The sequence below is a fragment of the Vigna unguiculata genome, chromosome 1 (assembly GCF_037176805.1).
Source record: "Vigna unguiculata cultivar grain cowpea cultivar isolate G323 ecotype 2 chromosome 1, ASM3717680v1, whole genome shotgun sequence".
Lineage (NCBI taxonomy): Eukaryota > Viridiplantae > Streptophyta > Magnoliopsida > Fabales > Fabaceae > Vigna > Vigna unguiculata.
The window spans coordinates 40,546,465-40,564,857 of NC_140792.1; the positions used below are offsets into that span (position 1 = coordinate 40,546,465).

Below are 18,393 nucleotides of genomic sequence, written 5' to 3' on the forward strand. Positions count from 1 at the left end.
AATCAAACTTCACAAAATGATTTAAAGGTTATGTAGTTATAAATTTTCATTTTAAAACAATTTAAATGATTAACTTCCCTCATCTTGGAAGACTCTTATGACTGTTCATCCTGTTGCACAACGTCTTCACTTACAATGGTCCTGTATTTACAACCCAAAAACTACAATCAGCAATTGAATGGTTTAAGAATCCCAATTAGATGAAGATGCATATAGAAAAATAGAAAAATCACATGTAGCGAGAGAAAACTGCATGCACTCAAAATAAAATTGCTCTATCACAGTATGAGAATTTGAACTTACCTAATATGAAATTGATTGACTTGTATGGTAAAACCCTTGAGACTAATTGCTTCTTTATCTTTGGGTCTTCAAGAGAAAATATAAAAGGGATTAATTTACTAAAAAAGAATGAAAGAGATCGAAAAGTGAGAATGAAATGAATTTCTATAAATAACCTCTATAATTTTAGAAAAAAAATCCCTTGAAAACTTTTTAACTTTTTATTATATATATATATATATATATATATATATATATATATATATATATATATATAATATTATTAATATAAAAAAATATTAATATAATAATATAATTCTTTTCTCTTTTAGAATTTATAATAGGTTCTCTCCACAACTTCAAACATAAATAATATTATGACAACAATTAAAAATAAAAACTTATATTGAGTTTTACACCTCCATCCATACTCAAATATAATTCATAAGAAGGCTAAAGTTACAAATTTTATGGAGATTTCCAAACCTAAAAAAAGCATTTACCTAGCTTGAAACTTCAAAATCTGCAATAACTTCAATTAAAATTAACAACTTCAATTATTCTAACTAAATTTCAGCTAATAGTCATATTCAATACAAAGAGCTCGAACATGCCAACAGAAAATTCTAAATATCAAATTGAAGATATCATTACGACTTTAGATTAGCAGATATTTATCTTTGTTCAGTAAACCGTACATGCAACACATATTTATAAGCATGTAATTCATTCGCATACGAACAAATCAAACAAAAAGGACAGATAAGATGAATGACATCTACTATTCTATGATAACTTCAATACAATAAATTTATATTTTAAAAATGATGGACGATCAACTAACAATTTTAAAGAAAAAGTAAAAAAAATAAGTTCATTTTTTTTTAAAGTTTTGTAAAATGAAATTAGAATAGTTAAACTCTTCTATTTCTGTGTTTTTAAACTTAATTGATAACTTCATCTTATTAAAACCACTTTTATTTTTAAACATTTACTTCATCTTTACATTACTTCTTAACTACTCTTCAACTCATTTTGTTAGAATTTTTTTTTTATTTCAATATTGTTAATAGGTATTTTTGAACTTTTAAAATTGTATTAAAAGTTAACTTTTGATGAAATGTCTTGCATTAGGCAAATATGTGTTTTAGTCAAGTAAATAATATAATTTATTTTTTCTTTTTTTTAATGAAAGGGTTAAATATGTTTTTAGTTCTGACGAAAATAAAATTTATCTATATTTTAAATTTTGGTTTCAAACTTAAAAAATGAATGTATATAGTCCTTATAATTCAAATATGTTAAATTTTTTTAATGTGTCAGCTGCGTTTTAGGCTAACATTTAACTTATTATATCTTTAGACATATTTTTACTTCAATATTAGAAAAAAAATGTGATTGGGTTGAAAGAATTATATGCATTTATTTCTAAAATTTAATAATTAAAAATATATCAAAGTTTGAAAAAAAAAAAAATTCGCTACAAAATATGAATAGTAAAATCATATTTAATTTTTAATTCTGTGTTAATTTAAACACATAACATGTTGCAATCTTATATTGGAAGTCAATTTAATTAAATAGAGCAATAATTCACTGCTACGTGTGTACATATTTGGTTTGGATAAGATATATGCATTCTTCATATTTGGTTTGGATAAGATATATGTATTCTTCACCTCTAGTTGAACTCAACTAATACAAAAGTTTTCAACTCAATTGAAGTTTGAACAATTCGAACTCATGTCATTACAATCACCAATAATGGAAACGAAACCTCACCACCGATAATGGAAAAAAAAATACGCACTTGTGTTTTACGTCACTTAGATTGATTTTTTTTATACAGCAATATAAAATAAAACGCAATAATAGTAATAATTGTTTTAGAATTACATTAATTCTAAACCTATATATATATATATATATATATATATATATAATATTAAAACATACGTTATTTTAAAAGATATTATTTTTTTAGAGATGACGTGTTATATCTCTTAAACAAATATTATTCATAAAAAAAATTATTTGAATATTTTGATTCTTCAACATAAAGTTTAAAATTCGGAAGATATTGTAATAAAAGAAGTTTAGTTGCCTGCCTCCTTTCAGTTTTTTTTTTCTTCTTAAGAACGAGATAAGTTAATGTTAATAACTTGAGTGACATTATTATTAATCAAAACACTTATTTGCAAAAGTATATGTTTAGTTTTGTTTCACCTTAAATAAATCTTTTTATATCTAGAACTATCATAAATATATACGCTTGTGTATATGCATTTTGTAGAGTAACTAAAAGGGTAAAATTGATAAAAAAAATGTGTATATATTTATATATATAGTTATAGATAAAATAATATTTAGATATTGAAACAAAAAATATTATAAATAATATTGTGTGTAAATATTTTTTTATTATGAATAATTATTTAAAATTTGAAAAAAGTAGTTATTAAAATGATAAAAGACTAAATAATTCTTTTACAATATGTATATTATAAATAGTTATAGATAAAATAAATTTTAGTTACTGAAATAAAAAAATATTATTAGTAATATTGTATAAATAATTCTTTTATTATGAGTAATTATTTAAATTTAAAAAATTAATTATTAAAATGACAAAAGAGTAGATAATTATTTTATAATGGGTAACTATTTGAATTCAAAAAACAATTATTATATTATGAAAAATAATTCTTTTATTATGAATAATTATTTAAATTTAAAAAACAGTAATTAAGATTATAAAACTGAAAAAAATAAAAAATACCAATTAAATATATTCTATATATATATATATATAGAGAGAGAGTAAATACATACATTACACGATTATGTGAATGCATTTTTTAAATATTTATAAATTATTTTTAAAAATAATAATTAAAAGAATAAAATTGAAAAAAAAATTATAATATATATATATATATATAGTATTATAGATAAAATAAAGTTTAAAAGTAATAATCTGGAAATAATTTTGTTTTATTGTGAATAATTATTTATATTTGTAAAAATAACTATTAAAATGATAAAAGAATAAATAATTATTTGAATTTATAAAAATAGTGATTAAAATGATAAAATTGAAAAATAAATTTTTTTATTAAGAATAATTGTTTAAGTTTAGAAAGTAATAATTGAAAGGATAAAAATAGGAAAAATAGGAAGAGATACTAAAATAGTTATAGATACAAATGTAGTTATAGATAAAAGATATTTTATTATAGATGTAAATTTAAAATTCAAAATGAAAATAAAAGACGTTGATTTTTCCGATTACCGCCACGCAAGAATAACAGCGGAAGGAAGAATCTGAACAGAGTGAGAGTAACGTAGCTACCTACGGCATCAGAAGTTTAATCCAAACGGAACAGAACCTGTCACCTTGTTCCTCCTCTATAAATACCCACACATGTCAAAGTGTTCTCATGGCAGTAGCACAAAGGCTCTGAATATACAACTAGCTTTGAAGGATAGTGTATATATAGAAACTTTGACGGTAATCAACCATGCCGTTGAACATAACATCCATCAAAACATCCTCTAATGGAGTGTGGCAAGGTGATAATCCTCTGGACTATGCCTTCCCACTCCTAATAGTTCAAATCACCTTAGTCCTCATCGTCACTCGCTCCCTCGCTTTACTTCTCAAACCTCTCCGACAACCCAAAGTCATAGCTGAGATTCTGGTATGTCCCACTCATTCCAATTTATAATATTAATTTCAAACAACTCTGCGTTGATTAAGCTTTTGTTTTGTCCGCATGATTAGTTTTAATATTAGTTTTAATCTGTGAAGGGTGGTGTTTTGCTGGGCCCATCGGTACTGGGAAGAAGCAAAAGTTATCTGCATCGTATATTCCCTTCATGGAGCACGCCAACGCTGGAATCTGTGGCAAGCATAGGTCTTCTTTATTTCCTATTCCTCGTAGGTTTGGAGCTCGATCTCCATTCCATTCGCCGGAGCGGCAAAAGAGCCTTCAGCATCGCCGCCGTGGGGATCTCTCTGCCTTTCGTCTGCGGCATCGGCGTCGCCGTCATCCTCCGGAAAACAGTTGAAGGCGCAGACGAACCCGGCTTCGCGCAGTTCCTCGTCTTCATGGGCGTGGCGCTTTCCATCACCGCATTCCCGGTGCTGGCCCGCATCCTGGCGGAGCTGAAGCTGCTCACCACGAGAGTGGGGGAGACCGCGATGGCGGCGGCGGCGTTCAATGACGTAGTCGCGTGGATTCTGCTCGCGTTGGCAGTGGCTTTGGCGGGGAACGGAAGTGGTTCCCACAAGAGTCCTCTGATATCGGTGTGGGTTCTTCTTTCGGGGCTGGCGTTCGTGGTTTTGATGATGGTGGCTGTCCGACCGGCGATGGAGGTTGTGGCCAGAAGGGGCGAGAACGACGCCGGTGACGAGGTTTATGTTTGTTTGACGCTGGCGGGGGTGTTGGTGTCGGGGTTTATGACGGACCTGATCGGGATTCACTCCATATTCGGGGCCTTCGTGTTCGGGCTAACGATTCCGAAGGAGGGAAACTTCGCGAAGAAGCTGACAGAGAGAATCGAGGATTTTGTTTTAGGTTTGTTGCTCCCACTCTACTTTGCTTCCAGCGGGTTGAAAACCGACGTAACTACCATACGTGGCGCTTCCGCATGGGGTCTTCTGGTTCTGGTCATAGCCACGGCTTGTGCTGGGAAGATTCTCGGTACCTTCGCGGTGGCCATGTTCTGCATGATCCCCGCCAGAGAATCGCTCACACTTGGCGTCCTCATGAACACCAAAGGCCTCGTTGAACTCATCGTACTCAACATTGGAAAGGAAAAAAAGGTCACTTTCTTTTTCTTACTTTTTTTACATATACTCATGTTCACATACACTAATCTTGCTCCATACACATGTTCTCCTATTAAATATTAACTCCTCTTTCAATCAGAATTTTCAATTTGTCACGTTAGGACAGATCTTTTACTCTTGTTAAACTTCCATTAAAATTATATCGCTTTAAAAGTATACCTTGTACATATAATATAAAATTTTCAACATCAATACTTCGTATACGTCAGGCTGCTAACTATATACCACGTGGCCAAATAAAATACCATTGCCCCCACAACACCATGCAATAACATTGTGAGCAAGAATGTTTAGCTTTTTCTTCCTTTTTTTTCATCACCTGTCTCTTTTAATCTAGAACGATGGGTGAATCTTTGGTTTATAGATAGAATCATGACTAAACATTATTTTAGTCCAATAGAAAGAAGATTAGTTACGCATGACATAAAACTACGAATACCTTGTAGGTATACCAAATTCTTTCACTTGAATAGCCACCCCCTCTATACAGGCAAGTTGTTTGACTTTTTCGCGTATGGGTTAATAGATGAGGAAAATGAATACGCACATGTAAAATATTTCAAAACATGAATCTTCAAACCCCAAATGTATTTTATTGCTGTCGTCACAGTTTTGTTGCAGAGTTGTTATGGTTGAGTGGCCAAGTCCAAGTCGTATCAGATGGGAAGTTTGATCAAAACTGTGACTGGTCCAAATTGGCATGTGTCGTTTACGTTTTAACTTATTTTCGTTGATTCCTGAAACCATAACCTGGTGAAGAAAGACTTTATATTGATTCCCCCGTGGACCCAAAAGTATACGGTATCTATAAATTTCGTGACATTTTATAACCTTAGAGTTCCTTGGGCACAACGAGCAACTAAAAACAAATACACCTTTCAAAAAGCAGACAAGATTCGGTGATAATTTAGGATGCTAAAGCCAGTTAATGTTTTACTATTTACTTCTCTGGAAGAGTAGGTGTAGAGTTATGGAAGTCAGAACTCTTATCAAGAAATGTGAAAGTGGTCTTGCAAATAAAGAAATGCACATGATGCATAACCGAAATAAGGAAAAAGACAATGAATCCACTGCCATCTATAAATAACACACGTCTATAAATAACACATATAGGACAGTACCAATTGAATGCTTTGATTAATATCTCTTAGATGTTACAGACATTGATCATGATCATACCTATATTAGGTCTCCATTTTGTTTGTTCAGGCCAAATTTTTGTACATGTTTAACTTATTTCTTTTATTCTTAATCACATCCCTTACTATGCTTAACTTTTACTTACAGTAGATATTGTTAAATTGATGTGAATTGTAGAATATAGTGTCGAGTTCTTCTTCATTAATTATCCAATTTAATGACAAGAACGACATGGTTTCATTTTGAGATTTCAGGTTTTAAACGATGAAATGTTTGCAATCTTAGTACTTATGGCTCTATTCACAACCTTCATCACAACACCAATAGTTATGGCAATCTATAAACCAGCACGAGGAAACTCAACGAAAACACGGCGGAAGCTGGGTGACAGCTTTCGGGGATCTGGGAAGGAAATGGTTGAGAAGTTCAGAGTCTTGGCCTGTCTCCATGGGCCAAGCAATATCCCTTCTATCATAAATTTAATTGAATCAACTCGAAGCACAAAAAAATCCTTGATAAAGTTGTTTATGATGCACCTTGTTGAGCTCACGGAGCGTTCATCCTCTATCATCATGGTTCATCGTGCTCGCAGGAATGGTTTCCCTTTCTTCAGCCGCTCCAATCGTGACCAGTGGCACGACCGAATTGCAGGAGCCTTTCAAGCCTACAGTCAACTGGGCCGAGTCATGGTTCGGTCCACAACCACCATCTCTTCTCTCTCCACCATGCACGAGGACATCTGCCACGTGGCGGAGGAGAAAATGGTGACCATGATTATTTTGCCCTTCCACAAACAGTGGAGAACAGAAGTGAATGAGGAGAACGAGAAATATCAAGTGGAAGAAAATGCAGGCCACGAATGGAGAGTGGTGAACCAGAAGGTACTTAAGAATGCACCTTGCTCAGTTGTGGTGGTTGTGGATCGTGGATATGGAAATTTGCCTCAGACTCAAACTCAAACTCCAACCCCAGATTCAATTGTTTCGCAACGAGTGTGCATAATCTTCTTCGGTGGCCCAGACGATCGTGAGGCTCTAGAGTTGGGGAATAAGATGCTTGAACACCCAACAGTTAAAGTAAGTGTTGTAAGGTTTATGGAAAAAGGTGTGTTGGATGATAATAACATTGTGTTAAGCTTCTCACCTGACAAAAACAATGACGATAGTTACAGCTTCTCCACTGCCAAAATGAATCGCCAGAAAGAAAAGGTAATTAACAGGCTCATGTCGAACATTCTTAAAATAACATCTGTGTTCTTTATTGGTTATGTGTTTGACATTATCGTACTTTGATTAATGAATTACAGGAGTTGGATGAGGAGGCAATTAAGAAGTTTCAAAGCAAGTTGAATGACATGGTGGAATACATTGAGAAGTTTAGTGAGGACGTTGTGGAAGACGTGCTGGTAATAGGGAAAAGTGGGGATTACGATCTCATAATTGTTGGAAAAGGTCGATTTCCATCGAACATGGTGGCTGGGTTGGCGGAAAGAAAACCAGAACATGCTGAGTTAGGTCCTATTGGGGATGTTTTATCTTCATCGGAACATGAAGTGTTGTCATCTATATTGGTTATTCAACAACATGATGTGACACTGGTAGATGATGCTCCAATATGCAAGGTTCATGATGAGTATGGCATGGTCAACCGTGGTGAATCTTCTCATGGAGTAGGAATTTCAATTGGCAATGACAATGCAGTGTAATATATATTTTCATTATTTGTACCAAAAAACTGGAAAAATCTCAAACAACACTTGAACGTTCTCTCTTAACTTTTGTTTGTATTTTAAGATGGTTTTTGGGGAATAGATTTGAGAAGAAAAAAAAAGAAAGTGAAATTATTTGGATTAAAATAACACAATCAAAAATAAAAAATAAAAAAATAAAAGGAAAGTGAGATTATTTCGACAATTCAACTCCCATTTCAAATATTCAGAAAATAATTTTTTTTATTCCACTAAGCATAGACTTCTCTTCTCAATTCTTTCAATTCCATGGGTAAATTGACTACATACTTGCATCTTATCTTTTTCTTTTTAGACAATAATGAAAACCTCCTTTGATGAAAGGATCTAAATACTAAGTTTTTCCATCAATCTTTTATCACAATTTATATTATAGGTCCTCAAATTTTAATTTTACTTTAAAACACCCTTTTTAATTTTCTCAAGGTCATATCTTATCTCTTTCAAATTATGATCACACCAATAACTAATATAAAGCATTTATTACTCCATCAAATTTTGAATGAGAGAAAGTTTCTATTTATTTTATAGATATTTTTTTCTCTTATTTTTCTTATGGTTTTATCATCTATTTTGGAATTAATCGAGAAAAATGATCCTTTCAACTTTATCGGTGGGAATGAACATTATAAGGAAAATAAAAAAATGATTTTGATACCTTTATGATCCGACTTGGATACGAAAATGACTTGACTACTAGATTTTGATTTTCATATAAGGTTGGTGGTTTTCAAGATTTGTTGGAATAATTTATGATTTTTATATAACTATTTTTTTTATAGATGATTTGGATATGAAAGTGACTTGTTCACTAAATTTTGATTATTAAGAACGGTAAAATAGCTTATATTTAATTTAAATTTTTGTACTACATGCTAAAGTATAAAAAAGGATAAAAGTTACATATAAAACTAATATATAAAAGAAATCCCAAATAGTAAATTATAAATAGTAAATAATTAATATTAAGCAATGAATGGGAGATAAATAAATTTAAATAATACATAATAAGTATTAAAAGATAAATAATAAATAATACAATAGTAATTAATAAGTAACAGCTACACAGTAAAGAAAAAGTTATAATTAGTAAATAAAAATAGTAAATAATAAATATTAGATGATGAAAAAAGTAAATTTTTTTATTGGAAATGAATGAAAAAAGTACTAATAGTACATATAAATTAAATGTTTTGAATAAAAAATATAAAAATAGAAATCTTTAATATTAAATAAGAAATAATAGATCTTAAAAAAATTTTATGAGGACAATTATAATATAAGTATACTTATTTTATCTTCCCGATATTCTACTGCAATTTTTTTTTTTTCATAAACAAGCCTTTATTTTTTATAGAAGTTATTCAAACACACGAAAAATAAGCAAATGTTTAATGGAAACTAATTTTACTAAGCTTTATACTTTATCACTTTGCTTCTTCCACTTCTTACTATTTTATCACATATCATGCAAAGCATGTGATGCATTACCATCACATACTTCACTCTTCTCCAACAATTTCAATACCCAATCTTCCATAAATTATGTCTTAATTTATTCTAGCAATGTCATCACTATAATTTAATCATTTTTCTATGCAAAACCCTAGTTTCAGCTCTACCCGTTACTATTTTACTTTAAGATAAGGATTCCCATTAAATAAATTAAAACCCTCTTCAATGATTAAACATTTTTCGTCTCACACTAGAAATATAATATATTTTGATCAAGTTGAATGAAGATTAACATTTTTAGGAGGTTATAAGTATTTTGCAAAATCCGTATTTATTTTATATATAACTAAACAAATTAATTTAGACATAATATATATAAAATATTTTTCTCATAGGGTATTCCTAGAATATAAACCACACAACAAAACATACTACTAATTCAAAAACATTTCATGATGAAAAATAAATAAATAATAATTTGTTTTCTTCCATCAAACTAATAAACATTTTATAGAGGAAGTTTTACTGGAAAAATATAATACCAATGAGACCTAAGTCTAATCACGCATTAAAACCAATCTCAACCTAAAACTCTAAGACAATGAATTTATGGATCTTTATCCTTATATAGTGCTCTACTTTCTCATTTTTAGTCAATGTGAGACTTAAACTCACACTTGAATTTTTAATGATACCTTGCATGACCAATTCAAGTGTTTTTCTATTTCATACCAAAACTTATTGACATCACATATTATATTACTCTCTCGTACCAACATCTACTAGCATTACATATATACACACATCTCATTCAACCCATTACGTGGATACTTGATTTTTGAAAGAAACCAAAATACATTGAATCTAGACTCCAATGATATTCCACTTCTCATATTTGTCCTTTCAACACTTAAACAGCAAAGGTAAGGAATATTATTTACTCAACTTGATATATTTTCTATTTGAGTATAGTAATAGAGTAGTCGGCATTGCATTCTACCACTACACAATATAGTATTACTTTTCTAGGTAAACACTATTCACATCATACCCTTAATCTCAATTCACATCGGTTACAAATTCCCAATGTAATTTCTCAAACAACTATCTAATTTTAAATATTAGAGTAAAACATACTTATTTAATTTAAGTATTTATTTCAATTTTTTTTTTTATCAATGTTCGCCAAACTAACACGAACTTGAATGAATATAAATATTAAAAATAAATGTTAATATCCACCGAGATGATGTTGATAGTCTCACACTTTCACCTTTATCAATATTTGAAAGTTAAATCTATATTTTATTCCATTACAACAACATAAAATATGAATAATCTATTTAAGTAAAATAATATTTAACACAATCTTCATATACCATGTTTCATATACTTTATTATATTGTCTAATAAAAATTCAAAAACCACTCATCAAACATAATAATTTTACAACTGTTGAAGATTCACTATAAAAAAGAAATATTATAGTGACCAGCAAACTTGATCTCTAAAAGGCTGAAATTACTCATAAGCATCTTTAGCGATTGAATTTTATTTTAGCATATTTTGTTATCACGAATTAATCTATTCAATCCATTTTTGAGAAGTTACTGACAAGGGCCAAAACAGGTCGAGTCGATCATTTTGCTATCCTTACAACCAAATATTCAAATATTTTATGAGAAATATTTAATAATTATTGTGAAATGGTAAAAAAATTATGATCAATAATAAAGATTGGATTGTTGTAGCACGAACAGTGGCCGTGAGGATTTAAATGAGGAGAATATAAACCAAAATTTGATTATAAATGTGCATGGTATTTGACCTTGTTTACTTTCTCCCTTTTATTTTTCATTTTCTTCTCCTCTACGAAACAAAATATTACTTTTGTATACTGGTTTTTTAAATTAAGGTATTCATGTTATTTTATACAAACACTTAACTTTTTTTTTCAATTTTTTAAATAAACTTATAAATCAACTAAATTCTTTTTCGTTTTCTTTTCCTTTTCTTCAATAGAAAATAGTCTGTGAAAGCTTAAGCAATTAGAATTCTTTTTGGATTCTTAATGAGAACAATGCATAAATGCACTTTTTTTTACGCTGAAATTTAGAATAACAATTGCGTGAATTTAAGTCCTAGAAACCTTGTTATAGATGAAGTAGCAATCTTAAAATTTTCAGTGAATACAAAAAAAAAAAAAAAAAAACTTATTATTTGATTCCTCTAAAATTATATAACGTGATAATATAGTTCATTTAAATTTATTAGGCAAATGAAATACCACAGTTTAAATAAATAGTACATATTTATAAAAGGAATCAAGTGTTCTCTTTAACATCCATCCAACAAGTTAAGATCTCTAAAAATCCATTCTTCAGTCACTTCCTGATTTAGAGATGAGAGAAACTTTTCTTTGTTTAAAACAGTTTGTTGATGTTCACTTTTTGTTTTCTTGATTGCAACCATTGAACTTCCAATTCAAGATCTTTGATGCTCATATGATCAAACCTTTGGGCAACTTCTAAAGATATATAAGTGTCTCGGTTATACATCATTTCAACATCAAACCTCAAACTTATTAAAATTATAAGTAATGTGATTTTGATTTATACAGCATTCCAATATCCTGTTTTAAATTTATTTATGGTAAGTGGCTTGATATAAATGTGTATTATTTCGACATCCAACTTTAAAATTCAATCTTATGTAAAATAAATTTAATATTTTTTTGACTTCAGAATATCAATGTATTCCTCCTTAACATTTTATCACTTCGTCTCTGATCTTATATACTCCTAAACAATATTTCATCAACTCATTTAGATTAGTGTATGTGGATTAGGTCACCTATTAACCTCATCGACTTAAGATAGAGAAATTTTATATAATTATAGATATTTTATTTTTTGTTATTGAACCATTCACATTGATACAAAATTGTATACTAATAATTTTGTCTCATCTCCTCGAGACTAAAGTAAAGAATATCATACCCTGGTATGAATTTGACTGATACATGAAATAATAGATTATTGGACGAAATGTGGATTTTCATTATATCAAAACAAATTCTTAATAAAGCAAAACTGATTTCATCATGCCAAAAAATAATTAGGAGAAATATAGAACCTAAAATTATTTTCTAATGATCAAAATTAATAAAAGAAACCTACAGAGATGAGAGACTGTAATAAATCTTCATAATACATATTTTGAATATCTGCTCCAAATTTTGGTAGAGACTTTTAACTGGAACAAAAAGGTTATCAAACATGTATACAGAATGAAGCATGCAATCAACACGGGGGATCATGACAAATACAAGAACCACGTCTTCAATGTAGAGCAAGTAAAACCACAAAAAGGCAAATTTAGTTGTTATAAACTCAAGAATTATGAAATTCTGGTGACACAATAATGTTTCATCACACTTCCAGGTAGAAGTAAATATAAATTTGGGCAATTTGCCCTTTTGTTTCTTTAGACACTTGTACATATATAACTACGTTTCCAACCGTACAGAAGTCCCCAAAAGAATGCATAAAAATTACACAAGTGAGGGTGGGAGAAAAATGAAAAGGAAAGACTTGCAAGACACTAGGCTAACCTCAAAAAATATCATTCTTCCAGCACAAATGGGGCATGAATTCAGTAGTGACCAACGAACTTATAATTGACAATCAGGTCACAACAATAGGTTAAACAGCATCCCTGCTCGGCTCGCATGCCATCATCCAATAGCCACTGTATTGTTGTCATTTACAACAAAACTTTGATCCTGATGATAGAGATAAGGTCAAACCTGGTTCAAGATATATACAACAAGTTGAAATCAGAGTTACAACAAAGATTTTAAACATTAAAAGTAATAACACATGATAAATAAAAAAACGAATTCAAATATAAAGATGCTGACCATATTACATACAAAACTTCATTTTCCAACACACAAATTGGGAAGTCAAAAAGTTCGGAAGTGATGCTGGCTAAAATTAAAAAGGGTAATTATTGATGCATTGGCCATGGGAGATAATGTTTCTAATGGCTCAGAAAGAAGATTCTGGGTTGTGTGGAGATTACTTTTCTAGTAAACAACCGTACTGCGGTAATAAAAATGTTTCTAAATGCAAGTCATTCAAACAAAATTGAAAATTTTGAGTGGATTCTTTTGTTTTATCTACCTACCTGTCCCCCTCGAGTAGAACCGTGTGATACAAACCTTAGTGAAAACCTCCTCCTGTCCAGGCAACACCCGCCTTCTCATTTTGACCAGCAGCTTTATTATTAGATGCATTCCCATAGAAATCATCAAATCCATCATCTTTGGCATTATCCCAACCAGCCCAACCATCATTGCTATGAGAAGCTGATCCTTTAGCTGCGTCTTTCTTCCTTGTATCTTCATGGTCCCAATCATCCCAAGAGCTAGAGTTATAAGCATCAGATTGCCCACCTGATGACTGATGAGGTGATCCTTTAGCCGGCTGTGGCTGTGGCTGTTCCTTCCTAGAATCTTTGTGGTCCCAATCATCCCAAGAGCTTGAATTATAAGAACTAGTTTGTCCACCTGTAGAGTGTTGCCCTTCTCTGGAAGATGAATTCCAGCCTTTGTTGTCTCGATTATTCTCCTGATAGAAACCGTTGTTTTTATCAGTTTCATTTGTCGAATTGGGGTTATCTCTAGTGTATTCTTCAACCTTTTGCGTAGCCATTGCCATGACCCCTCTCATTATACCCCATGTCCTATGTCCAATCTCTGATGTCTTCTGAGAGACGACATTTACAGTTTCATTGACCTTGTATTCGTAACCACCCTCTTTTACCTGAAACAAGAAATACAGTTAATACGGGAACTGAATAACCACCGACGCAAATAACAAAATTGCTGGGAGAAGTTTGAAAAGTAATCATATTCCCGCCTTTTTCCACCTTTCTTCGAACAGAATAAACCATAGAGATTCACAATATATAAAACTCCTTGGCCCAATGACACATGCCAAAAAGTCCAAACCTCATGACTCAATCCCCATACGAAAACAAATGATAGCAGTATGAAAGCCCAGAAAATAGGATTTAAGCAAACTTCAATAGCAATTCTGACACCCAATAAAAAACGTCAAATTCTACATGTTCTACTCACTAGGTCCCTCGGCACCTACAATCACTAGGTCACCTCAAGCAAAGCTCAATCATAATACTATTCTTACAAGAACGATTTGCAAAAGCAGGCATCAGAAAATTTTGCCAGAAGAATGAAAACAGTTACCAATCAATTACATTCATAATTTTTTTTCCAAAAGTGTGTTACCACCAATCAATTTTATTCATAAAATTTTGCCAAAAGAGTGAAAGCAGTTATCGATAAATTTTATTCATAAGGCATCCGCAATGTAGGTTGAAAGAAAAAATCAACTATATCTAAGACACGACAATTTTCTCTTCCCAAATAACTTAAACTTAAAATATAGATAATACCTTTAAAGAAAAGCTCCAGTGCAAAAGTGGGGAGAGAGGGGGAGGAGAGAATGTAATGAATTTGAAATGACATGTCTTTTGTCAATTTTAATTATAGTTTAAAGTAAAAGAATTGACAGATGGAAATGGAAAGGTTTTTTATTTTCTGATACATGATGGGTAATAATAAGGTTTAAGCTACATCACATTCTTAAATTTTAATCATCCAGTAGTAGTGTTGTATTAGGCATGTATAGAATGATTGTTTTTATCAGTAAGTATAACTTGAGTTTGGATTAGAGGATGAATTTGGAAGAGTGGAAATGAGTGGATTGGAAGGGAAAGAGAGGTGAAATTAAATCTGAAATGTATTAATTTTTCAGCAGTATGAAGCTGGGCCACGGCTGGGTGCTACTTAAATGTATCCCATAAAGTATGAAGGGTCACAATAACAACAATACTCTGTGAGTTACAATCGGCAGGGTCCAATATCCTTTATACATATATTTTAAATTATTTCAGTAATTAAAATTAATTTTAGCTTTAATTGATTACAGTGAGAATTAAACTTTATTTAGTAAAATATTTTAAATAGTGGTTTTAAGATCATTAATCTCGTTTAACAAAAGAAGAAAAAAACAGCTTTCATACAAGAAAAGAGAATTATTAAGCTGAGAGGGAAAAAGTAACCTTTGAAAAATAATCATAAGCTACAATGTTTTAAATTTATGAGAACAACTTTTTTCAAAAAAAAGGAAAAAGTTTTTACAAACTTAAGTTATTTTCCCATGCATATAACTGAAATTACAAACAATTTTATCCAAAAAACAACTGAATTCAGAAAATGTAATATTTCTGAAACAAGCTTAAGAATAAATATGAAGAGAAAGAAAAAAGGTCTTCGAATTTCAGAAGCATGTTGCACAGATCCTTTCACATGGAGGTACTAGCACATGTTAATTTCCATATTTGAAAATACTTTGTAAATGAGTATGAACAAAATACTGTCCTGCTGTTTCAAAATAATAGTCATTTTAACTTTTTCTTTCTGCTTCAAACTAATAATTTTTCAAAATTTTGAATTATTTTTTGCATAGTATTATATATAAATAATAGTATTTAATACCGTCTTACTTGCATTAAGAAAATGACACAAAAATAATTACACGGAAAAGTTAAAGAGTATTTTTATCCGATTGAGTATTTTTGTTATAAACTTCAAAGATTCTATACCCTGAACAAGATAACAGGATCCCATCCCCTATCTTACCATAAAAAACAGATGTATGATTTAAATAATAGTCAATTATTATGTTGTAAACATACTTGCATGAAACTAGCTAGAAAGAATTTGGAAATTGTCTTACGCTATGGGTTAAATCTCAGCATGTCGTAAATCAGTAACCCCTCGCTGCATATGGTTCTGTTCTGAATACCGTTTAATCTCACGGATTTCTTCATTATATCGTTTTTCAAATGGCTAACTAAGATAGCAAAAATGCCTATAATCTAATACATGAAATTATTATATCTAAGTTTTGTCCACGATCATTTAAGCAGAAAAACAAAACAATTACCTTAGCAGAGATCTCTTTTGTCCCGGCCTGAACAACATTGGCAGCAGACTGAGCCGCAGAAGCAGCAACCAACGATAATTTACCGAATCCCTAAACACACAGAAAATACATCAATTTAATAGAACATGTCTCAACCATATATATTAATATTAACAGACAATTTCCCCATTCAAAAAAGTAAAATAAACAGTTACGATGGTAACCTGAGAAACGACAGATAAATAATCGTTTTGCGGATTAGCCTTTTGGCTCGGGGCGGGGCCAGATCCGAACCCGACGTACTTGCCACCCTGCGATGGCGGAAGCCCCTCCGGTCGCGAGTCATTCTCCGCCCTCTTCCTCGCAAAGAAATCTTCCTTATTGGCAGCAGAGGCTTCCAGCTGTGCGCGCGTGTACATATCCTCCGTCGACTTCGACCTCGACACGCTCCCGCTTCCGCCGAAACCCCTGACATCGCCGGTGGACTGGTTCCGCCGCAGATCAGAGCCGCCCCGAGCCGATCCGAACCCGTCGTCCGTGTCCCAATTATCCCAGCCGCCGTTGTTGCTGGTGGAAAGGGGCGGCTTCCCCTTGGAGAAGGAGGCGGAGCGGACGGTCTCCTTGAGGACGGGGGGATCCCGCCAGGGGCGACCGTCGGCGATGGCCTGGATGCGGTCGCGGTAGACGGAGGCGGCGTTGGAATTGTACTTGACGACGATGTCGGTTTCCTTGGCGATGCCGTATTGCGCGAGGAAGGCGTTGAGTTTGTCGTTGCCTCCAGCTTCCATCTTCTTGATCTGGATTTCGGACCAGGAATCCATGGTGACGGATCGAACGAAGGAGATGTGAACCCCGAGGCCACGGTGCTTGCCGGAGCACTCCAAGCACATAAATACTCCGTACGACACCGACGCCCATTGCGGATTCTTCTGGGAACAGTCGACGCAGATCTTGTTCGCCGCTTGGGATTGGAGGTCCCGGAGCCGCCGCGAAGCCATCGGAATTTGTTTTCCTTTTAACCGGAGCGTGCACAGAAAAGAAACGGAGCGTGCACAGAAAAGAAACGGAATTTGAGAAAGAAAAGAAAGAGATTGGGAAGGAATGAATGAATGGGTATAATGGGTTGGGAATTGAGAAAGAGAGAGAACGGAAGAGGGATTTTGGTGAATCACCGACACCGTCAAATTGGGACGGGATTATTGGATGCTGACTCGGTGCGCTATAATTCTTTTGCAAACTCCTCTTTTACTAATTTTATATTTCTTACCATACTCTAATTCCTATTATATTTCTTTAGACCTTTCACCAAAAACAATTACCGAAGGAAAATAATTAAGCGCGTACGTGATACTTAATTTAAAAGGACCAAAATCATTTTAATAAATAAACTTTTCTGTTTCTAACTGGTAATACCGAAGAGAAAGCGAGGCACTCTGTCCTGCGTATGCTTCTGTGTTGTCGTCTGTATTGTGAACTGAAAACATGGATTTTGTGATGACGACAGCGTCAAGGAACTTTAAATAAAAGATTTCAATTATTATACTATATTAATCATTTAGATTTTGTAATTTAATTGTTTAAATTATAACCTATACTATTTCAAATTACATGTTAAATTTTTCCAAAATTGAATAACTCAAAAATATTTAATTAAGGAATGTGTGTATATATACTAAAAAATATATAATATGGAATTTAATATATATGCAATAGAATACTAAATCATTACTTATTTCTTTAATTGTCCATTTTGATATTTAAAGGTTGATGCTCAATCAAATTTATACTATGGTTCCATAATCAAACATAGTTGGGTTGGTCAAACCTTTTACCCTACTCTTTTTCAACTATTCTTTCAAACTAATTACTTCTTTTTCAATTTTTAGCTTGGTCGTAGT

General features: G+C 31.9%; 2 protein-coding genes across 3 annotated transcripts; one reads left to right on the top strand and one right to left on the bottom strand.

Annotated features, from left to right (window-relative positions):
• The first annotated feature begins 3,698 nt into the window (after positions 1–3,698).
• Positions 3,699–8,051, top strand: CHX20 (cation/H+ exchanger 20). The gene is made up of 4 exons (XM_028085938.2): positions 3,699–3,983; positions 4,094–5,110; positions 6,532–7,485; positions 7,584–8,051. Exons 1-4 carry the CDS (start codon positions 3,804–3,806, stop codon positions 7,980–7,982), a joined length of 2,550 nt encoding a protein of 849 aa, XP_027941739.2. The 5' UTR covers positions 3,699–3,803; the 3' UTR covers positions 7,983–8,051.
• Positions 8,052–12,835: 4,784 nt separating this feature from the next.
• On the bottom strand, positions 12,836–17,746 carry LOC114184864 (putative ADP-ribosylation factor GTPase-activating protein AGD6). Of its 2 annotated transcripts, none has more exons than XM_028072235.2 (4): positions 16,720–17,746; positions 16,517–16,606; positions 13,705–14,308; positions 12,836–13,287 (listed from the first exon to the last, which is right to left on the bottom strand). In XM_028072235.2, exons 1-3 carry the CDS (start codon positions 17,491–17,493, stop codon positions 13,706–13,708), a joined length of 1,467 nt encoding a protein of 488 aa, XP_027928036.1. In that variant the 5' UTR covers positions 17,494–17,746; the 3' UTR covers positions 12,836–13,287; position 13,705. The 2 variants fall into 2 exon arrangements, with proteins under 2 accessions (XP_027928036.1, XP_027928030.1); XM_028072229.2 differs by having other exon boundaries at positions 13,671–14,308; positions 16,720–17,744.
• Positions 17,747–18,393: the final 647 nt, after the last annotated feature.